This window comes from Leuciscus leuciscus (assembly GCF_965113295.1).
Source record: "Leuciscus leuciscus genome assembly, chromosome: 2".
Taxonomy (NCBI): Eukaryota; Metazoa; Chordata; class Actinopteri; order Cypriniformes; family Leuciscidae; genus Leuciscus; species Leuciscus leuciscus.
Window position 1 is genome coordinate 44,479,575 of NC_138726.1, and position 24,985 is coordinate 44,504,559.

General features: G+C 37.2%; 1 protein-coding gene across 9 annotated transcripts in view; it reads left to right on the forward strand.

Annotated features, from left to right (window-relative positions):
- Nucleotides 1–24,985, forward strand: part of dysf (dysferlin, limb girdle muscular dystrophy 2B (autosomal recessive)) — a 77,908-nt gene that overhangs the window by 34,203 nt on the left and 18,720 nt on the right. For 4 of the 9 annotated variants that reach the window (XM_082147549.1, XM_082147546.1, XM_082147547.1 and 1 more), the window contains exons 32-41: nucleotides 3,080–3,261; nucleotides 4,699–4,839; nucleotides 5,331–5,360; nucleotides 5,866–5,901; nucleotides 6,024–6,065; nucleotides 8,902–9,003; nucleotides 9,158–9,319; nucleotides 10,029–10,194; nucleotides 10,566–10,639; nucleotides 19,773–19,829. In XM_082147549.1, the coding sequence (XP_082003675.1) occupies nucleotides 3,080–3,261; nucleotides 4,699–4,839; nucleotides 5,331–5,360; nucleotides 5,866–5,901; nucleotides 6,024–6,065; nucleotides 8,902–9,003; nucleotides 9,158–9,319; nucleotides 10,029–10,194; nucleotides 10,566–10,639; nucleotides 19,773–19,829 (992 nt within the window). The remainder of the gene's footprint in view (nucleotides 1–3,079; nucleotides 3,262–4,698; nucleotides 4,840–5,330; nucleotides 5,361–5,865; nucleotides 5,902–6,023; nucleotides 6,066–8,901; nucleotides 9,004–9,157; nucleotides 9,320–10,028; nucleotides 10,195–10,565; nucleotides 10,640–19,772; nucleotides 19,830–24,985) is intronic. The other 5 variants (XM_082147554.1, XM_082147551.1, XM_082147552.1 and 2 more) reach the window with 3 other exon arrangements.

A 24,985-nucleotide genomic window follows, 5' to 3' on the forward strand; every position in this document is an offset into this window, starting at 1 on the left:
CTTCACACATCAGGTGAAACATTCTCTGGTTTTGCAGTTGTAGAAGTGCTTCCGTCTCCTTTATAATCATATCTGTATGCTGTATTTATTAGCTATTGGTTATAGATTTTTCATAGTGGTTTTCCCTAACTCTTTAGAAGAAGAAGTTACTCAAAAAATCAGTAATGTTTTATTGTTATAGTAGTGTAGTGAATATTGTGGAATTGTTGGCAGATCCAAAGAGTTTGTCATTCCGAAAGCTCTACACCACCCTGCCACCTGTGTGTTTGTTCATTGGTTATTCTTTTAATAAGTGTAATTTGAAAGAGTTATGTAAATGTATTTTAGCCACCAATATGTGTAGTGTTCTCTGCTCTGTTTAAGCCATTCCACAGAATTACCCTCATAAATGGGCCTTGTTATTACCTTATGTTAAAATGACCTATTAATAAACATGAAGTGAGTTTTCATTCAAAATGTGACACTGATTGTTGATGTTGCCAAAAAAACCAAAACCAAAAAAAAACAGTCCCTGAAAAAGTAAAATATAAAAGAGCTTTCTTGGCAACCCTGGAGCAGTATTTCACCCCCTTTAAACCATAGTGAGTGTTGCCATGGTCATAAGCTCTAAGTTGTGGTAGTGACATTTTTAACCCAGAGTGATCCACATCATTAAAATGCAGGCAAAATACGTCTGCTGGTTATCACCCATTAGAGATGTCTGGTATAAATATCCTATGCATGGAAAAACCATAGTCTAAAAATGCGGACAAAGCGGACAAGGATGAGAAGAAAAGAGACTTTAAGGTGGAGAAAGATCTGAAGTATATTGTTTTTTTGTTTTATCGAAATCCTGGAAATGTAGCTACCCAGGCTATGGCTTTAAGGTTAATTCTGAACCCGCAAGCACAGATGAAAAAACATTGAGGATCCTTTTAAAAATACAGGCCTGGTATAAATCAGGCCAGTCTGGCGCTCTGATTACAAATCTACAAATAGTTTTGAGTCAGTCTCCTGATGCACAAAACCCAGCCTAGATCTTTTACAGGGTTCTGAGGTATGAGTAAAATGAATAAATCAAGCTCGAGGCAGAAATCACTTGTCCTTGGTGCTCTTGAGAAGGAGTTTGGAAAAGGGAAATGATCGATGGACCACAATATTTATAAAGCAGGGGAAAATGTAGAGCTGCATCAGTGCTATGGCTACTGGAGGGGGATTAGACGAAATCAGAGGTTTTTGCCAGATGCTATATGGTTGTAGGCCCCTCTGTGCTAAAGATGTCCGTCTATCTATCGATCTATCGGTCTATCTATCTATGTCCGTCTATGTCTGTCTATCTATCTATGTCCGTCTATGTCTGTCTGTTTATCTGTCTGTCTGTCTGTCTGTCTTTCTCCTGATCTTTCGAACTATTGTTTACTGTACATTTTTTGATGTTTTTTTTTTATTTATAACAGTTTTTATACATACACAAAACATATCAAATTAAAGGCTCACATAATAAATACAAAGAGTATTTTAAACACTGTATAGTATTGATATATGGGAAATAAGTCATTGCCAAAATCCTTTCCCTATTTTCTTTGAGCATGTCATTGTTCCCAAGGGTGATGCATCATGTTTGAGTCCTACACGTGGGCAGCCGTCGACATGTCCAGTCCCACAATGCCCTTGGGGGAGACAGTTTATTTACATTTCACTGTAAGCAGGCAGATTAGACACTGCCTGTGTTTATTTCCCATTGGCTCCTGGGTAACAGTGCACGCTCCCCAAAGCTCGTTTATCCCTTTGTTTATTTGAGCCACTGTGTTTGTGGGAAGTGGGAAGTTGTGTGTGCATGTGTGTAACTGGGCTAGTTTATTAAGAGCTGGGAAAAGTGTCTATTTCTCCCTCCCTAGTGAAACTATCCCACTGAGGCTGCTTTACGTCGACTGAAATAATAAACTTTGACTGTCCTTCCAATTTCTGGCATTCCTAAGTAGTTGATGTCACTTGCATTATTTTTACACACACACACACACACACACACACACACACACACACACACACACACACACACACACACACACACACACACACACACACACACACACACACACACACACACACACACATTTTTGGAGTAATAGTTTGCTAAAATAAAAAAATATGCCATTATTTTCTCACCCTCATGTCATTAAAATCTCATATGCTGTTATGTACACTGAATGTACACAGTTTTCAGTGGCCGTTCATAGTGACCACGGTACTGTTGTCATGCTCCAGAAAGGACAAAAAAGTAATCAACACTACTCGTGCGCTTAGTTTTTATTCTTTAAATCACATTCAAATTCCTGTTTTGACAAAGCTCACAAATTAGAAATTTGTCACTACTATGACTACATGTCAAACATGCCTATTTGACAAGAAAATTGTCATTTGAAACCTAACTACATAGAGATATGGAATGACAATGACATAATTCTTTATTTTTGGGTGAACTATCTGTTTAAAACACTCACTTAAATAAATAAACACTAACACATGCACATGCTTATGCTAAATCACTCACTTTTTTCCCCCCTTTCTCTGTCTCACAACCACACATCATCTTTCAGACATTACATAGACCAAAAATGGTCTCACCCTCCCTGCACCAACTCAGGGTATCTCTGGTTCTTTTCACGTCCATAATTGATGTTATATTCTTGGCAACGTCACCCTCATTACAGAACCAAATAAAAACCGAAATACTTGTGTTTATTATGTTTACTGATGCATTGAAAGTCTTGTTCTGAGGAGAACGTACCGAATCACTGCCTCAGTCTTGATGGCAAACAGACTTCAATGAGTTGATGGCTGCACATCTTTCCCAACTCTTGATGCAGTTCTTTCCATTGCGTTTATTCATCTACGTGGCAATAACCTCCATCTGACCTGCCGAAGCCTTTCTGGCTTCAGTTGACAGTTTAGATCTCGTTTTTGACAGTATACAAGTGCACATTACCCATGCTATTCCCACTCGATGTGAACTTGCAACTCATGCCATACTTCATCACTCATCCTGACATGAAAATGCGATGCAATTCAGTGACCTTTGATCTTTTGACTCTTTGATTAGATCCCTATGCCATTGTGTCCTTCCTGCATCAGAGCCAGAAGACTGTGACTGTTCGGAACACACTCAATCCCACCTGGGACCAGACCCTCATCTTCTACGAAGTGGAAATATTTGGAGACCATCAAGTGACTGAGAAGAGCCCTCCGCACATTGTGGTGGAGCTGTACGATCAAGACACTTATGTGAGTTTTTGTTGTGTTAGTATGTGTTATTTTATAAGCAGGTGTGTCTCATGTCAAATTTCCCTTGCGTATCCAGACTTTTGACAAGCGATATGAAGTCTGGTCTGATTTACAACTCATTCAGGTTGAGAACTGCCAATTTTGTCTGGTAGAGATTATCTGACCAAAGTTTTTTTTTTTATAGCAAGTCATTTCACCCAAAGTCATATTCATAACGCCAAGCAAGTACAGTTCTTATCGACTTGAATATGGAAAGACTGAATCCATTGATCCATTTAAGCATTATTAAACAGTTAATTCATCATTTATAAAGCATTAGTAGACATTAATAAGAAGTTTATAAATACAGCTATAAATGCTTTATTCTTGTTTTAAAAGCATATCTATGTTTAATAATTGACAACTCCTAAATAACTGGTTTATAAATGATAAATTGATCATTAATAAAGTATGAAAATACAATTATTAAACACATTATAGATATGCTTCTAAATCAAGAATAAATCATTTATAGCTATATTTATAAACTGCTTATTAATGTCTATTAATGCTTTATAAATTATGAATTAAGTGTTTACTAATGCTTAACTAATGATTAATAGCGTGCATTTATCATAAAGTGTTACCAAAATGGGTTTTTGTTCATTGAAATACAGCTCAAATCAAATAAAACATAAAATATCAAATCTTGGCAACTTGGCCTTGGCAACTAACAGAAATAAAAGAATTAATGAAATTAAAATACATTAAAGCTAAATATAAATACTAAACTTAAACTAAAATTAAATGACACCTACAAAAATAAAAATATCTTAAAATAATAATAAATTCTATAATTGTATATAAATATTACTAAAATAACAGTCTTAAGCTGAAACTTTTTTTTTTAGGCTGGTTTTTTTATTTGAGTTTTTCCTATTTTGAATTTTGTATTCTTATTTAAACAAACATGTTTTAACTGTAGGCAAGACTACAGAATTTATATTGAGTATAATTTCTCCAATTCATATATGTACACGTAGACCACAGTATCTCTGTGTAAAGCAACCAACCACAGTTCCTTTTGTTTTATATGCTGTTTAGGAACAGGTTAATGAAACCACAGTACATTTACATTTACATTTATGCATTTGGCAGACGCTTTTATCCAAAGCGACTTACATTGCATTTCAAGGTACACATTTACATTCTTATCAGTTCTACAGTAATAGACTAACACTGAAAACATTAATTCAAATAATGTAATGTTAAAGGATTAAATCACAGACAGTTATGTATATCAAGTTTGCTTGCTACCAAATGTTTCAAGCCTAGCTGGAACCTGGCAAACTTTGACAAAACCAGTGTTTAGCTTTTCCTCAGGAACAGTCAATTTTTTCCTCCTGTTAACCTGGTCTTGAAACAGAAAGTGCTTGACAAGTTATTTGACCTCTGCAGGGTGCTGATGAGTTTATGGGCCGATGTGTTTGCCAACCTTCAATGGTATCTTCCCCTCGCCTCGCCTGGTATCCCATCCAGAAAGCTGGGAAGGCTGCTGGAGAACTGCTTGCTGCTTTCGAACTGATCCGTAGAGATAAAGTAAGATTATTATCCATTCATAGTCATTACCATCAATTGTGATACTGTAATTGGCATCGTTGGCCTTCATTTTACAATTTCAGTGCTCCTTGTGAAGGATACAGTCATGATACCCTGATATAAGGCCATAAAGGTCAAATATATAAGGCCATAAAGAGCCATCATAATTAAGATGACCTCAATGATGATTCTGTGGGATTCTTTGTGTCCTCTAGACACATCTAGCACAGCTGTTGTCTGCAGCATCTCTGTTGAAAGAGATGCTTTTGTTATGAGTTTAACCCACAAGTGTTTACATGGCACATATCACAGCTTCTCCAGCACCACAGAGGAAGTTCAGTGGCTCCTTCACCCACGCAGTTGCATTTGTATGCATAGCGTCTGACAACATATGATTTAAAATTCAAAACCGCTCTCAGTTTTTATAGTGCATCTGTGTACACATAGATGTGTGTTGAAATAATGTATTCATTTATTTTCTTTCTCCACAGCCTGCAGTCCATCACATCCCAGGTCAAGAGGTTAGTCATATTTCTTTATCCCTTAAATCCCTTATTTTTGTCATCTTCTCTAAAAAAAAAACATGCACAAACACACACACACATACTTTCTGTTCTCCTTTAAGCCACCGCTACTCCCTGTTCTCTCAGTCAGGCACGATTGAGTAATTGGATAGAGCTGCTGTAAATGACATAAACATCACTGTATCTGAACCGGTTTCACTAGCCCTGTCTGTTTGGAGACTGGCACCGCTCTGCAGCTCTCAGTTCAGGCGAACGGCCCTGTCTGGGCAATGCAGACAGCCAGGAGACTGATTGGAGATGCCAGTGGAGTTTAAGAGTGCCAGAGGCCCCACCCCGTCCAGACCGGACCAGCTGGCATCTGTTAGAGTGGGATAATCACAGGGAAATTGAATTAAAGTGAACTTTTAGAGAACAGTCAAGCCACCCACCCACGCACACACACAAACAAATGCCCACACAGTTACACTTTATTTATTTGATTTGTCTTTTCTTTTTTCCCTAGGGTGATATTTTACCACCCTCACATATCATGGATGAGGTAAGTGTTGGTAAAGGATTCAGTGAATAGACAATGAATCTTGTTTGCAGTTGTCCCAGAGCATCTCTTTCCTGTTCTCTTTTTCATTTTTCCCCTCTCTGTTTATTTTGGGCATCTTCAAGCTTGTGCTTCCAGGGTTCCTCTCTGACAGTCAACCGCAATGGGTACAATTCAGCATGCACACACATACGCAAACACATTTTACTGTATTAAGCACGAACTTTTGACTCAAAAACTCAGCAAAAAACACAGGGCATGTGGTTCCACCATATTAAACCAAAAGGATTATAAAAGTCCTTCAGATCTCTATAGCAGCCAAGCATCTCTTCAAATGTTAAAACTTAAACTCAATATGGAAGATAGCTGGAACCAGTAGTTAGCTCCAAATTGTCATTCCCACTGGTTTTCATTAGGCTAGATATGGGGTGTTGAGATCTACATGGTTTAGTTTTTTTATTCCTGGTGGGTAGATTCCTCCAGAACTCTATGTACTATGTATGCACCTCCTCGATTTTTATGAGGCCTGCCAAGGACAAGATCTTGTGGGAGGTGACTTGGAAATTTAGAACCCTTTCTGATCTGTCCGTATTCCCAGCTCTCCTAACTTCTGGATTCTACTTCATCTGCACAAAGATTTGTATTGTTCTACAGTGGCATTTCAAAAAGAAACAAAGTGATGGGCTAATGGTGGAACTAACATGCTGCTATTAGACTGCATAATAGCTGCTCTTCATTAGATACAAACACACTAGGGACTTAAACACACTGGACAAATACACATGCTTTGTGTCGCCAATAGTAAATGAAAACATTGGCAATGCATGGGAAATATGGCGCTGAAAACAAGGGTTCATGGTCTTGCACTTTTCCCTTTCCTTTTCCTCTGTACTCCATTTTACTGTCCTTTTTTTGCTGGAAATAACTGCATGATATTATTAAGATATAGGAATGCAATTATCTTATATGACTGATATTAAAATTCTATAATATTTTTTTTAAACAAATTAAAAATCAAACACTAAAAACTAAAATCAATTGTTTTAAATGCTACGAGTGAATTTAGGCATCACAGCATTATAATGTACAGTATGAAACATGGATATTCATCATGTAAGTAAATATTACATATAACATTGTTATTAAATTATTAGTGTTTTTAAATATTAACTTTAAGTGAGTTAGTAAGTGTTAGATGACAGAAAATGTATTCTAAATGAATAAAAATAGGATAAATAAGCATGCAAAATGAACCTTCCAATACCAGTAAATAAATAAAAAGTGATATTGGCCAATAAGCAGTGTGTAAGACAGCATAAAAAAAAAAGATCTGCATTCCTGTATCTCAAACAGTAGAGCATGGCACTAGCAACTCCCAGGGAATGCATGGACTAATAAATTGTACCTTGAATGCAATGAAAGTCACTTAAAAAAAAAAAAAAAGAGTCTGCCAAATGTATAAATGTAAGTGCAATATATACAGTGCTGGTCAGAATTATTTGCCTCCGTGGTAAATATAATCAAAGATGGCTGTAAAAAATGTATCTGCATTGTTTATCCTTTTTGATATTTTGATATTTTTTGATAATAAACTTTTTTATCATATTTATCATATTTATCAAGGGGGCAAATAATTCTGACCAGCACTGTATATATATATATAGATGTGCATCCCTATTAAGATCTTATAAGTTCTGTTTAAACTTTGAATACAGTGGCCTTTCCAAAATGTTATGTTTGTGTCTAGAGGCTTGAGCATGTTGAGTGCTGGGTTTGTATAATTGTCTGGAAAGGTTCTCATTTATCAAGTAGATTAACAATGCTTCCTATTTAAAGTCTCAATGAAATTTAAATTAATAATTAAAACATTTTTTATGGAATATAGCAGCATTTATTATAGATGATTTATCCGTACGCTTCGTTATTTTTTTTTATTTTTTTTAAATGTGCCCTCATTATCTTTAATCAAATTAACTTTATCTCCCGCTTGCAACAACGTTACTTCTCTGATGACATGTTTACTGGTGTGTGGGCGGGACAACCTGTCACTCACATGAGATCACAGCAATAGCAAACCACATTGATCCAACGATCCAAACAATTGCCGACAGACAAAATCAAGTTCTGCACTACATTTCTTGAAGCTGTTTCGCTCAGATGTACGTCACAGTAGGGAAGAAAAGACCATCGCAACTTTTGTTTCATGCCGACTTTAATGCCGCTCTTTTAAACCCAACGTAATGAAGTTTTTAACCATGGAGAATTTAAAACATTACAATTCTTCATGGCTGAAAGATATCTCCAAAGGTCCCTTTGCACAGAGCACCATTGTATTCAACAGTAGTGCCATTCATCAAACAATTGCACTGGCTCAATGCAATCCTGGCTAGTCATGTGCTTGTGTGCACTGTGGTGTGATTGCTAACTTTGATTGGCATGTGAAGTTATGATGTTTGAATGCTATTAGTAACCAATTTCTTGTTTGTTTTCACACCCATTTTCAAATTTGGTGCGTCATGCAAATGTACTTGTAGAGAAGAATGGAAACATAGTGTTTGTGAAGTTGATCCCTCTAAATGTACTCTTTGTCTCCTTCAATTACAAGAAGATAACATGGTTTTTGAAACTGTTAATGCATGTTTGCAATAAAATAAGACCTTGTATAGTAAATACATATTTCGAAATATCCTTATCAATGTTATTTTAGTATTAATTTTTTAATTTTTTTAATTTTTTTATTATTTTTAAGTTATGTGCTTTTGTAATTGTTATTAGTATTGTTTTAATATTACTGTTCAGGTTTAATATATATATATATTTTTTTGTCATTTTTAGTTTTAGTTTTTGTGAGTGTACAACAATTCAAAATGTTGTCTAATATTTGTATTTTATTTCAACTTAAGTTAAATTAAGAAACATTTTAAATAGTTTTAGGTTTAGTTAACGATAATAGCTCAGATCCTTATTGACTTTTCCTATTATGCTTTGCCCCTTTATTGTTAGTCAGAGGACTCTGATTTGCCCTATCCACCACCACTGAGGGAACCTAATGTCTACATGGTGCCACAGGGGATAAAACCTGTCCTACAGCGCACTGCTATTGAGGTGAGCCCAAAACCTAATCTCAGTTATCAATTTACACAGTTTAAAAACACGTCTAGCACAGTATAGACTTGATTTCAACCTTACAAAATGCTATTTCCCTTTTATGATTACTTTAGGCCTTTTGCACCTGACGTGTTAACCTTTAAACTCTTAGATACTGGCGTGGGGTTTGCGTAACCTGAAGAGTTTCCAGCTGGCCACGGTGACATCTCCCAGTCTTCAGGTGGAATGTGGAGCAAGTGTGGTTCAGTCGTGCGTCATTCGAAATTCTAAGAAGAACCCTAACTTTGAAGTCAACACCCTCTTCATCGATGTCGTAAGCTCTGGATTTTGATTCGTCAGTTATTTTCTACATAATTTTGTTGCAATAAAGCAGGTGCAGTTGGATACAATTCAACTTTAATGTGCTTTCATCAAGGATGAATACAAAAATACTCTATTGTACTCTATCAATCTATTCAAAGGTTAATAGTAAATACAGTTGACCTTTTTCTGAGCCCTCTTCAGAGATTTCTTGTAGATTCTTCATGTAAAAAAACAGTTAAGATATCACATTTATTGTTACAGCATACTGCTAACCAGTTGTGACAGACTTATATACAATGTGGTCATGGTGTCCTTCACATGGTGGATGTTTCATGAGTGATGACTGGCACAGTAACAATGTTCCCCAGCAATGAGCGTCAGTTCTTAATCCTAAAACGTAAGATAGTTTGGATTCCGTTCCAATAGTCATCTAAGACTGGGAGGCATCGCATGGAAAGAATGCTGAATGACTGGGAAAGTTATTTGCACTGTCAGTCGTGGTCAGTCCTGTGCCATACCATGTCATGTTTGACTCAGTTTAGGGTGTGAAATACTTTCACAGAGGACGAGAGGAGAGAGAGAGAGGAAGGTTCTTTGGAATAACAACTGAAATGGAGAAATAAACAAGTCATTATGTTACAAGTTAAAAGTTTGGAAGTCTTGCATCTCTTTACAGTATGTTCACATCTCTGCCCTTCATAATCTCTCCTACACTCTAGCGACTGCCCAAGGAAGAGCTCTACATGCCCCCATTGGTCATTAAGGTTATAGACAACCGACAGTTCGGCAGGAAGCCTGTGGTGGGCCAGTGCACAGTCCACTCACTGAATGACTTTCGCTGTCTGTCAGAGAGCCTGGAGAGAGACCCTACAGAAGAGGAATTTGGTGAGACGGAGGAAATAAGAAAATTACTTAAAAAACGTTTGAACCATATTGTTCCTAACTGCACATCAAAATATACTTTATTAGAATTACTGTAAACACAACAGATACATTTAAAGGTACGTGTTTTCTGCCAAGGGAATCAATCAAACGATCATATTGGATAAAAGTAGATCTATTTTTAGCTTTTGTTTAGGACTGGATATGAGAACTGGTCTTATTCAGAACCAATTTTTTTTTTTTTTTTATGCAAGAATCAAATTATTTTCTTGATCCTCGGTTTCATTAACAGTTTTGAGTGTGCATTTTTCTGATGATGTAGATGAAACATTATACTTTGTGTACAGTATTTTATGGTATATTTTCATTAACAGAGGAGATTGCTCATACCCCTAGAGATGAAGTTCTGGTTGATATCGATGACAAGGAGCCTCTCATTCCTGGACAGGTATGATCTGTCTTTTTATTTGCAACTTAAAATGTCCTTCTTTTTCTTTAGCTGATTGACTAGGTGACATGTAGTGCTGTATCCAGATCTCTTTGGAAAAATGGCTTTATAGCAGTCATTCTTAACCAGGGGACCTCAGCAAAAATCTAAGGGAGCCTCAAAATGTCATTTAAATTAATCAAATCGAATATCTCCCTGGACATTTTATACATTTGATGATTGTATATTTTCCTAGTTTTGCCAAGCTCTGAAATAGTTTATCAGGTACACGTAAAAAAAATCAGTAAATCAGGAACAACTGGAAAAGTCATGGGGTCTTTGAATATTGTTGTGGACAATGCAGTCAAAACGTTGAGAACCATTTCTTTATAGCTATGAATACACATTCTTTATTTTTTTCTGTCTGTTATGATGTTAATCCTCTTGGCTGTTAGTCAGTAGCTCATTGGTCACATAGCTTGGGTTTCTCCAGGTTTCCTTTAGAGCCTTGTTAGAGTATGAGGTATGCTGTCATGGCAAGTTTAAGCACTTCTGAGTATACACACCACTTTATAAGGTCTTCTAGGGGTCGTTTTCTCCATGCCTTTAATGGTGGAATTAAAGTGTGATTCTAGTTGTGAAACATGACAATCACATCCTGTCCATTACAAAGTCTGGGTTACGGCATTGCCCCAGAGGGACACAATGTCTGTGGCACTAAGAAAGTGAAGCTGCCTCTTGAAGGATTGAGAGACAAGATTGCAATGGGCATCATAGAATTGCCTTTAATTCAATTAGGTATTAGTAGAAATTCTGTTTCTAAATCTAGTTTGAAATATTTGACTTGAATGTACTTTTAGACTGTGATTTCAATATGAGATGTAAAATATTGGCCGAACTAGCCTTGTAATGTTGCTATGGTGCCATGTTAGTCAACTTACGGCATAATTGGGGGTGTGTGAGTGATGAAATCATGAATTCAGTTACATGATGGAATACTGTTTGGCACTAGTGTGTACGATGAAGGTTTACACCATCTTGAGACAATGACACGCTTCGCTTTCTGAGAAAAGAGAGGCCAACTTTAATGACGCCTCCTCGAGCTGTCATCAATTCCCTCTCATAACTACGACCTAAAAATACTCCCAAAAAATAAATAAAAACAACATAAAAAATTATCAAGGGGGATTAGGAAAATTGAAGAATTGTTTCCATGTCTCAGCTTTGACCTCTCAGCCTTTATTTGTTCAGTCACTGGAAGAAAAATGAGACTAGAATATCAGATTCAGGCCCGCATGGCCCACTTGGTTTCCTTGGAAATGTATCGTACTCACAAACGGCAGTTTATTTAGGTTTTTGACCTTCCAGCCTGGCTGGCAGTGCTTCCATGTGGATGTGAGACGTTCTGTTGTATGCAGAGTGGAAAGAGGAATACTTCACGCTTGCCCTTTTGAGCTCAGTTTTATAAGCCCACGCCCAGCTCTAGTTAAGAGTCATTAATGGGGATTTGTATTCTTCTGCACTTGCTACCTTTTCCGTTGATCTAATCTGAGAGCAAGATTTAATTTCTTTTTATTCCACTGTATGCGACAAAGTAATGTTTTTACCTGCAATGTCTTGCCTTAATTTCATCTATTTGTAACCCAATGATGAACCTGAAATGTTATGTAACGTGCACTGTCCTGGACGTCAGGCCAAACTCTCAAGGCGATTCAGATGGCATCATTGGGCATACCATTTGTGGTTTTAATGAAATCAGTTGAATACTCAAGAAATAACCACATGTTTGACTTTGAAAATGTATTGCTGAATACTCAGTAAACATCCCCTCCAGTTCTGGTCCTGATTTCAGATGTCTCTTGACCACTTCACTATGGGCTTGATTTATAAATGTGGATTTGTATGAGGACTGCCATCAAATGGCTTATTTTTGCTAACATAAATAAAAGAGGGACCACAACCACAGTCATCTGTGGTAGAATCCCCAATAACCCTAATTTTTGTCAATCAGAAATGTTTGATGGAATATAGGAAGTGAAGGAACTGTGGGAAAATGGGTATGTTAACTGTTAATTTTTGTAAAGAAGGGCTATTGTTTCACGGGTTTGCATGCTCATCACATTTTGTTTTTGCTTGAGGGTATAGTTGTTGTTCTTTTGCGCATGTAGAACATGCATTTGATTAGCAATTTTGGCAACTCATCTTCTTTTTACGTATTCTGTTTTATACTACAATATGTAGCATTCATAGACATCTCAGGTTCCTCCAGGGTGGTTTTGACATACAGTAGCATGGTCTTTCGTACCGGCCAGCTGCACTGGTTCAGAATAAAGTTTCAGGGGTCTATCGCACTAGAAGGAAAAGCAATTTGATCCCTGAGCCACAATCCCGCATGACTTCTAGCATTCCAGTGGGAGCCTGTGGCTGCTGTGATCCACTCAGGAAAACCAGGAAAAGCCAAAGAGGAAAATATGATCGTTTCTATGCGGCTACTGTTTGGAACCTGATTGCAGTAACACTGCTCTCACTCTGTGAGATCTGGAAAGAAGATGCTAAATATCTCCAATCAATATCCTGTGCACAGTAACTTTTGACTGTTTAAAAACAGAACACAAAAACATAGCAAAAACATGACAAAGCCTGCAATGTTCAAGCTTGCACTCAAAAAAATACTGGGTTGTTTCAACCCATGTTTGGATCAAATATGGACAAATCCAACTGTTGGGTAAAAAAAAAAAAAAAAAATATATATATATATATATATATATATATATATATATATATATATATATATATATATATATATATATATATATTTGATTCAAATATGGGTTGAAACAACCCAGCATTTTTTTAGAAGTGCGGTTAAAAATGCCTTATCTTTTATCTTGTCTTGTGACTTTGTTTTATGAGAATGATTCCAGTAACCATGTTTTACACAATTAACCAAAAAATCTAACTCCAAAGTTTCCAAGAGTGCAGAATGCACAAAAATCTTCACGCTTTTTTTTAATAATTTTTTTTATCGTATTTAAGCGAGGAAAAAAAACACACACAACCATTCAAAAGTTTGGGGTAAAAACATTTTGTTGTTATTTTTGTCTCTTATGTTCACCAAGACTACATTTATTTGTTTAAATATTGTGAAATACAATTACAATTTAAAAATAACTTTTACATTTTAATATATTTTAAAATGCTTCATTTCTGTAATGACAGCCTTCAGTGTCACATGATCCTTCAGAAATCATTCTAATATGCTGATTTGGTGCACAAGAAAATTTTCTTATGATCAATGTTGAAGTATAAATGTTTTTACTTTTACTTTTGATTTATTGTATTCTTGCTGACTAAAAGTATTAATTTCTTAAAAAATAAAATAAAATAAAACTTACTGTCCCAAAACTTTTGAATGGTTTAGTTGTTTTTGTACATTTATTTTGTATGTGCTGATTCAGGTGCCTGAATCGCAGCTGTGATGTTGTCAGGGCTATGTTCAGTGTTCTTGTCTTTTCAATCAATGCTTGTTTCTTGTGTTTCCTTTCAGTTTAGTATTGTTAATTCCCTTGTTATATGCCTTAGTTACTAATGAGTTTCACCTGTGTCTAGTTTAGAAGTCTATGTTTGTCCTCTTTATATATAGCCCTGTTATCTTTAGCGAGTATGTGAATTCTGCTGCTGCTGCTCTTCTCTTGTGTGATTCTCTGTGTGGATTAAATAGTACCTGCATCAAGCATTTTGGATTGGACCATACACAACGTGACAATTGTATAGTCTCACCAAATTATGCTAGATAGTCAGTTGCATCCCCCACAGCCTTTAGCACTCATAACTGGCCTCCATGATCGAGAATTGCGACATGCAAATTGCATTCTACAGACAGCGTGTGCCAGTGGACTGAAAAATATTTGGATTTTTTCTTTATTCCCCCTTAAGCATTATAACTTAATATATTCACCTCTAATGCCTTGTATTTTGTGTTTGGTGGTGTACAGAGTAGTACATCAAGCTGGTCTGAATTCCCCTGTGCATTAAATGAAACTCGAACCCCATCATCTCCCCAAAGACTTTACTTTGGCTTGGCCCAGACCCCGATACTATTCCCTAGCGGTCTCATAAAAAATGCTCCCTGGATCAGGTTCGTCACTTAAAGCAGGTTTTTGATGAGGCCAAACACAACCTCATAGGGGAAAGTAACACCAATCCGGTGGCTTTGTGGATTTGCCACGGTTTTGAGTGGGTTAAACGATATACTTCAGAAACAGGGCGCTAAAAGCAAGTGCCCATGTAGAGGAGCTTTGAAGAGGTTTCTGAGGTTAAACTTGAGGGAGAACTACTGAAAAAGGTTTGATTTTGATCCTACGTCTTGGTGGCTTCGCCCAAAGCCCTTTAGACAGTAAGAGAGTCAAACAGCCCTACTAATGTGTGTACTTCAAAATGTTCTGTAATGCAACTCCTCTAGTTGGAGGACAACAGCAAACAAAGCAGCCTGGTCCTAATTAGCTGTTCTACTGAGTAGCTGCATGGAGTCCTCTCTCTTGTTGTATTTATTATGCCCTGGCACTACACAGCAAAAGGCGCTGCGAGGGTTCAGTCCTCCCTCTGATGTGGTAAGTCCTCGTCTTGGGCAACTGCATCCCCCCGCTCCTGGCTGCTCACCACCGGCGCCACAATAACTGCCACCCCCTACCCCCACACCTCCCCTGCTAGGGGTCGACTCTGGGGGAACGAGAGCACTCGATGACAGGCCTTTGCGACCAGGTCCCTGTTTATGAGCAGCCAGTCTGATGGCCTGTTGAGCTACATTTTTGTGACTTTCTTGTAAGAGTCTATTTAAATTTTTTTGCATAGACAGGACAACTGTCCTTATGTCTTGCACTTATTAGAACAGTTAGCCAGTTTATTTGATGATGTTTAACATCACATCCAGCATTCTTGATTGTATTTAGATTGCGGTGTAAAAGAGTAAGCTTGATTTCACATAATTTCTGCAGGATGTGGTTGCTGCATGGGAAGACACAGCTCTGGCACGGCTCTGCTGTTTGTAACACCAGACTACCATAGCGTTGTAAGAATACAGAGGAATCAGGAATGCTTTGGCATGATTAGCATGTGACAGATGCGGTGATGTAATGCGATCTCCCAGTTCTCATCAGGATGAGATGTGTAAAATTGCTCTGCATAAAATGCTTTTAGCTAAAGCTGCTGTTTCTCGCAAGACATTTTTGGATTGGATTACTTCTCATGATATACACTCACCTAAAGGATTATTAGGAACACCTGTTCAATTTCTCATTAATGCAATTATCTAATCAACCAATCACATGACAGTTGCTTCAATGCATTTAGGGGTGTGGTCCTGGTCAAGACAATCTCCTGAACTCCGAACTGAATGTCAGAATGGGAAAGAAAGGTGATTTAAGCAATTTTGAGCGTGGTATGGTGGTGGTGCCAACGGGTATCTGAGTATTTCACAATCTGCTCAATTACTGGGATTTTCACGCACAAACATTTCTAGGGTTTACAAAGAATGGTGTGAAAAGGGAAAAACATCCAGTATGCGGCAGTCCTGTGGGCGAAAATGCCATGTTGAAGCTAGACGTCAGAGGAGAATGGGCCGACTGATTCAAGCTGATAGAAGAGCAACTTTTACTGAAATAACCACTCGTTACAACCGAGGTATGCAGCAAAGCATTTGTGAAGCCACAACACGCACAACCTTGAGGCGGATGGGCTACAACAGCAGAAGACCCCACCGGGTACCACTCATCTCCACTACAAATAGGAAAAAGAGGCTACAATTTGCAATAGCTCACCAAAATTGGACAGTTGAAGACTGGAAAAATGTTGCCTGGTCTGATGAGTCTCAATTTCTGTTGAGACATTCAGATGGTAGAGTCAGAATTTGGCGTAAACAGAATGAGAACATGGATCCATCATGCCTTGTTACCACTGTGCAGGCTGGTGGTGGTGGTGTAATGGTGTGGAGGATGTTTTCTTGGCACACTTTAGGCCCCTTAGTGCCAATTGGGCATCGTTTAAATGCCACGGCCTACCTGAGAATTGTTTCTGACCATGTCCATCCCTTTATGACCACCATGTACCCATCCTCTGATGGCTACTTCCAGCAGGATAATGCACCATGTCACAAAGCTCGAATCATTTCAAATTGGTTTCTTGAACATGACAATGAGTTCACTGTACTAAAATGGCCCTCACAGTCACCAGATCTCAACCCAATAGAGCATCTTTGGGATGTGGTGGAACGGGAGCTTTGTGCCCTGGATGTGCATCCCACAAATCTCCATCAACTGCAAGATGCTATCCTATCAATATGGGCCAACATTTCTAAAGAATGCTTTCAGCACCTTGTTGAATCAATGCCACGTAGAAATAAGGCAGTTCTGAAGGCGAAAGGGGGTCAAACACAGTATTAGTATGGTGTTCCTAATAATCCTTTAGGTGAGTGTATGTGAAAATAGTTTATGTACTGTATGTAATACTTATCACCAATTCACACAAGATATAGACCTTTGTTATTGTAGTATTATTTACATACTAATAGGTTTTATAAATATTTTGAATTGGCTTTTATTTTTATATTTTCATTTTAATTCAGATTTAGTTTTTGTTATTGTTATCAGTTGTTTATTTATTTATTACTATTTAGGTTTGTTTTATTTTTTATTTTTTATTTTTATTTCAGTTTTAGTTTTAATTTATTTCCAGTTGGTAATTTTAGTGCTTCAACTTAAACTATACTAAATGTATAAATGTGTCCTGAAATAAGTTTAAGTTTTTTTAAATCTAATATTTATATACATTTTTCCCCCAGATTTATTTCAATAAATGTTTTTAATAGTTTTATTTTAAAATAAATAATTACCCTAATAGAGATAGGTGTGTCACTTATTTATTGCCATCTAATTTCTAACATCTAACTATCACAAAATATATTTAGCTGTGCTACTTAATATTTAAATGTGCATATGTGGTATTATGAGGAGAAATTGAGAAATTGATTTTGGGTAAAATACAATAGTGCTTTTGACGTTTTTATTTCATTAAGAACCAGCTTTATTAGCCAATTATAAGGAAACTGGTTGGTTCTTCCATTGTGCTTTTGTAAAATAAAGAAAACAAACAGAATGCCGCTTTCTGCCTTCCCGGTTTCCTGAATTTTGTGGAGAGTGTCAAGTCAAGTCAAGTCAAGTTTATTTGTATAGCGCTTTTCACAATACAGATTGTATCAAAGCAGCTTCACAGTATTAAATTAAAATAATACAACAAAGTTTGTTTCAAGAGGAATTTATTGATTGATAAAATTAGATTAAATATCCCCAAAATATCCCCAACTGAGCAAGCCAAAGGCAACAGTGTCAAGGAACCGAAAAACTCCATCAAGTGACCTAATGGTGTCCTAAAACTCCATCAGGTGACCTAATGGAGAAAAAAACCTTGGGAGAACCCAGGCTCAGTCGGGGGCCAGTTCTCCTCTGGCATTTATGAGCTAGAGGACGGATTGTAGTTTGATCTGTAGGATTATATGAATGCCTGGCTGAAGAGATGCGACTTTAATCTAGTTTTAAACTGGGAGAGCGAGTCTGAGCAACGAACAGTATCAGGAAGACTATTCCAGAGTTTTGGAGCCAAACGTGAAAATGCTCTCCCTCCTTTGGTGGTTCTGGATATCCTAGGTATGACCAAAAGCCTTGAATTTAGTGATCTTAAAGAGCGCGATGGATTATAGAGTGTCACAAAAAGTAATTGAAACTCAACATATAGGCTACTAGCAAGCTATTTTTTTTAAATATTTTTTTTTTTAGCAAGATTGTAGTGTGGATCGCCTGTGACTGACTGTATTCGTCTTCTGACTGTATGCACTGAACCAAGACATCCGTACTGTGATCATTCAGGACAAATACTGTACATGTACCGTGACACCCCAATTTTGACCCCAGACTTTAACAAACAATTAAAATTACAATAAAGCTTTTTATTCTCCATGTAACAGCAGAACTGCTGTTGTTATGTTTTGCATGATATATTATCCTTTTGAGCATTTGTTGACATAGATGTAATAAGATTTGCACTTAAATTATATTAATTGTTTGTCCTATGCATGTTATTTATTACAACACATTTCATAATGTGTACAGGGACAAACGTCTTTAAAATGATACTGCTACGCTAGGTTATTGTTACTCATTGGAGAGCTCTCTCCTCAGAATTTAATTATTTTATTCCATTGTTCAATCCGCAAAATGCATTTTCACCCGTGTTGTTTTATGGCTGGCGTGGTCCTTTCGCTGCAACACGTTCCTATTGAAAACAATGGTTCTATTTAGCATCGGGAGGCACAGCGCTGCGGAATATAAATGCGTGTTGTGTTGTGTCTGCAGCTAATTAGCGTTAACGCTTACATTGCAGCATGAACTCATCCTACTGTAGAGTCCCTCATCTGTTAGAGCTATTATTGGGGGAAAAAACCACTTTTGAGTCCCATCCAGGAAAAACAACAATCCTAGGGTGTCATTCTTCATCGGGGAATCACATTTCATGGTCCTGACCTTGGTAATGATTTATCTATCAGCTAGAGAAACAGTCCTGTCTGAGTGCACAAACCGCAGGTTAGAGACAGAGCGTTCGGTATGGTTGCCATCTGTACCTCATTGACGATCTGTGTTGCATCTTAGTCTGGGAGTTCCAGACCTGGCGATCCAATCCACTGTCTGCTCCGTAATATATGCTGTCAGTGTCATCTTACTTCATCCATATATGCTGCTGATCTAATGTGTTGCTCTGTTTTCATGTCATTTCTCATTATGCTATAAAAAAAACCTCATCACAACTACGGCCAGGATTGAACTATTGGCTGGTAGAGTGTGGTATAACATGTGTAGTTCAGTTAGATTTGTCTTAATAAGGATATTTAATATTATACATTCCAATTACAACCTCAAACATTTATCATTTAAATCTGAAATACTGTTGTGCTTTAGACTTTGAATAGTGAAATTGAAAGATTTGGCTTTCTGAGAAACTACGAATGCTTCTCTTACTATGATTGCATGTTTTTGGAAGCGTGTTCATTAGCGAATGAAGGGTGTTTACTAACATTAACCAACTAACCAATGCTTCTGGTTTATAACAGGCAGACGGCACCAGCTCTGCCATTATTAACATCTCGCCTTCTCAGTCCAGCCTCCATGTACGTATGTATGACATCATCACCAATTTTCACATCTCTTTCCATCTCTCTGCAACCTTCATTTCATTGTGACTAGGTCATTGAGTGTATAATGCTATGGTTTGAGTCCAGGGTTTCTTGCCCTCATTACGTGTGAAAATAATATTGTATTTTATTTGTCTCTTTATGTGTTTGTGGCTCATGGCATGTCACCTTTATTCAGTCAGAATAGCTGTGACAAAGTCAACAAGTGGAATACACATGCGATGTGGCTTGTGTTTTTTGCTGCATGCCCTTGGTGTATGACGAAGGACAAGTGACATCACCCAGACCAAGGTCTGACATTTTCATAAAGATTTATACTTAACAATATGACAAAATAGATGTCAAGATGAATTCTTAAAACAAGTCTTAATATCAATAAGCCGTGCTTCTCGCTTAGTTTTTATCTTACATTAAGGATGTTAAGAGATTTTTTAAGATGATATTTAAATACTTCACCTCAAAATTCTGTAATTTACTCACTTTATTTTTATTTCAGTTTTAGTATTAGTAATTGTAGTACTTTAGTAGTTTATTTAAATTAGTTGCATTTCTAAGGTTTGTTTAAGGTTACATTTCCACAAATGATTTTTAATAGTTTTAGTTAACAATAACAACACTGGTTCCACAGAACAAAAAGGTTTAGGATGACATTTTTATTTTACTTTGACTTTCTCTATAAAAATGTTGTACTTTATTTTGTAGAGCTATACAGTACAATACAACAATTGCTATTTTAAGCAATTGTATTTGCACAATATGTGAACTGCAGACACTGTAATGTAAATGTAGGCTGTACATATGTGGACACCCTCTGTTAATTAATGGATTTGGCCGTAAAATCAAGCATTCAGCTGTCTGAGGCCCTTTTCTTTTTTAGCATGATAATGCCTCTCTGCACAAAGTGAGGTCCATATAGAACTGGTTTACTGTGTTTGTCGAGAAGGAACCTGACTGGCCTATACAGAGTCCAGACCTGAACCCCACTTGTTTTGGGATGAATTGGAACTCCAACTTAGTCGGCCCCAATTGTTCAACATCGGTGCCTGACCTCCCCAAGGCTCTTGTGTCTGAATGTTTGCAAATTCCTGCAGCCATGTTCCACATCATTCCCACAGCATGTTCCAAGGCTTCTCAAATGATTGAAAGCTATTATAGCTGCAAAGGGAAGACAAACTTCCTGTCAATACCCATAGTTTTGAAATTAAATGCTCAGACAAGCTCATATGGGTGTGGTGTTATGGAGTCCACATACTTCTGACCATAAAGTGTATTTCAAAATGATATTTACACCAGTCTAATTAGGTTAACGGATGCCTCTAATCATGAAGATCTGCAAGATCTAGTTGGCTTTGTGAGTGGTTACTCTAGGTTTCTAACTCAATGAAGGATTTTGTACATGTGACTGACTGCAGGAACTTTGGGTGACAGACCCATTTATTTTATGTTATATTGTTATTTATTTTATTTCTGAGGCAAAGCTAATTTGCTCTCATATTTGTCTTCGACTCTGTAAAGTTCTCTTTGTTACGCTTCAGATTGGTTGCAGAACACGAATCCTGTTTTGTGTTAAGATCAAAGAGACTTATTGAATTCAAACTATCCTTTTTTCTGCACTTTCTCCAACAAAGAAAAGTCAGGATCATGAATGAGGGACATAGAAATGAGAAGCAAGCATATAGGAGAAAGGTGTGTTCTGTCATCTTCTTAGGCCCATCTACTCTTTAAGTCATGCAGGTCTTGGTGTGGTCCAATTTGTTTCTAGTCAAATGATCTCCACAGCTTTGGGGCTTTGGTTCTAGTCCTTATGACTACATTACACCAGGCTAAGACTAAGCAGAATCCTTTGATACCACTTCTTGTTTATATCACACTCTAAATGTAGTACTCTTTGCCTCCTCTTGCCAAGACATAGAGGTTTCTTTTTTTGCAAACAAAGATATTTATTTTATTAGAAAACATTAAAACCAGATGATCAAAAATCCAAATTTTCTCTCTCACCAGAGCCAAAGTAAATAGGGCTGTTAAAAGATTCCCAGTGCATTTCCCCTCATTGCCAAATGTCAAGAACAGAAAGAAAAAGAATGAGTGAAAGGAAGAGAAAGAGAGAGGGACGAAAAATGTGTATTCAATCAGTTTTCCACTAATGAAATTTTGAAGATGCAGACTATGAGCTTGTCCTGTCCTGTTGCTTTCAGAGGAGAGAGAGAAAAGATGGTGAGGAGAGAGCCGTTCATCACACTTTTTCCTAATTGTTATTACGATGAGATTTGTTTCGCTATTTTGAGGTCTTGTAATTCAGGGATTTTCAAACTGGGGTCTGGGATCCACAAAAGGGTACCAGAGGCTCTGGAAAATATTTAAGATAAAACATTTACTTTTACATTTAATAATTTAGAAGACACTTTTATCCAAAGCGACTTACAAATGAGGAGAGCAATAAAAACAATCAAACCAACAATAGGGCAACAATATAAGTGTTGTGACTATTCCCAGTTATTTAAAAAAAAAAAATTATATAGAATTGCAAGTGTTAGTATTAATGGGTGAAGTGTTGGCGAGATGCGTCTTTGAGATAGGCAGGTCATTCCACCAGCATGGAACAGTCAAGGTGTCTTTGGAGAGGCTCAAAATCAAGAGATAGACTTAAAACTTAAAGTATTTATTAAATATGTTTAATGCACAAAAAAATAACTACTGCTTTGGAGTGATGTTTTTGTGAGAAGCGGATAGAAAAAGAGATACACTCTCAGCTTAATACAAACAAAATATTTTCCATATTCTATTCTATTCTATTCTATTCTATTCTATTCTATTCTATTCTATTCTATTCTATTCTATTCTATTCTATTCTATTCTATTCTATTCTATTCTATTCTATTCTATTCTTTGTGAGAACTGTCATGCACATAGGTCTGCCCCATGATGATGCAGTGTTTGCTAAAGTCTTTGCCAAGCCTTCAGACACTGCAGAGGACAAATAGTATTTCAACAGTTTTGCCAGTTTTTCGGTCTTAGCAGTTGACATCCAAAACGCATCAGTAGTTTTGAAAGGAGAAAAAGAAACATGCCGAACTGTGGTTACTCATAAAATGGAATATTGGTTGGTGGCTTCATTTTCTTCAGACCATGCAAATATGCTGGAGGTTATTTGAAAGACTGCCTTGACTCTGCTGAAATGTGCAGACAGTGAAGGAATACAGCACACTTCTTAGTGAACAAGAGATGCCCCAAACCAAAATAAATTCAGTTATAAATGTATACTTGCATTGAAAAGTCCCTTTAGGTCTATCCAACTTCCTGGTTGAGAAGGCCAGCATTGGTGTAATATTGATGTGATATTGTGGATGCTAAATACAATTATCTAATCTAATTATCACATTTTTTTCTTCAAGACGGGTCAAATTTTTTGTCAGTTACATAAAAAAGTTGAATGGTCTAATTTAAATCTGAAAAGTAAGACTGACGAACCCTAACTAATTGCTAGTTGGTCAGACTAGTTCTTAAGACCAGTCTTAACTTAGTGGCTATGTTTATGCAACTGGCAGAGATGAAAGGCAAAGAATAGGAATCGTGCGTGTGTGTAAGTGCCTTATGGTTATTAGTGAGAGTGACAACTGCATTTTGGAACAGAACTTTCACCCTTTTTCAGGATTTTTTAATGTCTTTTTTCATGTGGTAACTCAGCCTTATGGCACGCGGTGGGTTAATCACTGAACCACCTTCGGTCTGTGTCAGCGCCAGTTACGTCATTTATGTCACCTTGCCTTACTCGACGGAAGTAGTAGGTCATCCAGGTACTTTTTGCCTACTGTTTTATTAATATGGACATAACTCTCTTTTCACACACTGTTTTTTGCCTTCTATATTGTAGGAAAGTAAACACAAGTAAATACTAGTAAATACGGCATTCATCCTCAAACAATGACTGTGTGAATGTAGCCTAAACAGACTAGTGAAGTTTTGCTAGTAAACAGCATAGCTATATACTCCACCAGGCAGAACAGTACAGAAGTGTACTGTACTTTTCAGAAGGTATACTGTATAGTATGTATGCTATGAATATATAGCCTCTACAGCATTCATGAAAAACGGACTGAATTGTAAAGTTGTGGAATAAACTTTTCCTGCTTTAGAACCTACAGGTTTCCACCAACTCCATGTCGCAAATTCCTGAAGCCATGTTGGATTCTGTTTATATTTCTGAATGAGCCATCAATCAAAACACATGGAATGTCTGTACTGTGTATTTAAACGTCTGTTCAGTGCTCAATTATTACCAACTTTATTTGGTTGTTTTTTCATCACTAGTGCACACAAGCATTTTTAGACCCAAAGCTAACACTACCAGTGCCCTGCGTTAACCTTTACCTCAGGAATTGAGAATGTTTGCAACCATTTTAACAGGTTTTGCATGAATGAATTTTTGGAGGAGCAGTGAAGTTCCCTGTTTTCCCTCTGCCTTTCCGACCACCCTGTTTCAGGTACCAATCCACCCTGGGACATAGCAACCAATATAAATACTCTCATTTTCATAAATTTCAAAGCTCCTAATGTCTGAAATCATATCATACACTTAACATTATCTTTTCATCTGTATAACATCTCTTTCGACAGTGCGTTTCCATTTTTTGCGAGCATGCACGCACATATACACCCAGGTTTATATGGAGCAGTACTTATTTTAATAATACCCCTAAGCCCTAAAACCTTTGGGTAGAGTATAGAATAACTAAACACATACATCTGGTGCACTCGAAGTGTCTGGGTGACCAGACGCACATGCACGCACACTCATTACACATCATTTCAGAGGCAAAATGGAACATTATTTCCTTGGTCACATGCGATCCGATTAACACAAACTTGCGCACAAACACCTAAGACGCACACACAGTAACTCGGATGGAAACATGGCTGTCACGGGATCCGTAGGCTCCGCTTTAATAGCTCTGTCAGACAAAGAGAGGAGACATGTGGCAGTACTATGAAAAGCACCATTCAGGGCCGTTAGACTGCCGCACAGCCAGGCCAACTCAGCTTAAGTGATTCTGAAGGCAGCTTCACAATACACTGCAGATACTTACCGCACACCCAGTCCCATTGACCCCGTGTGCCGCCTCTGGGTAGACACA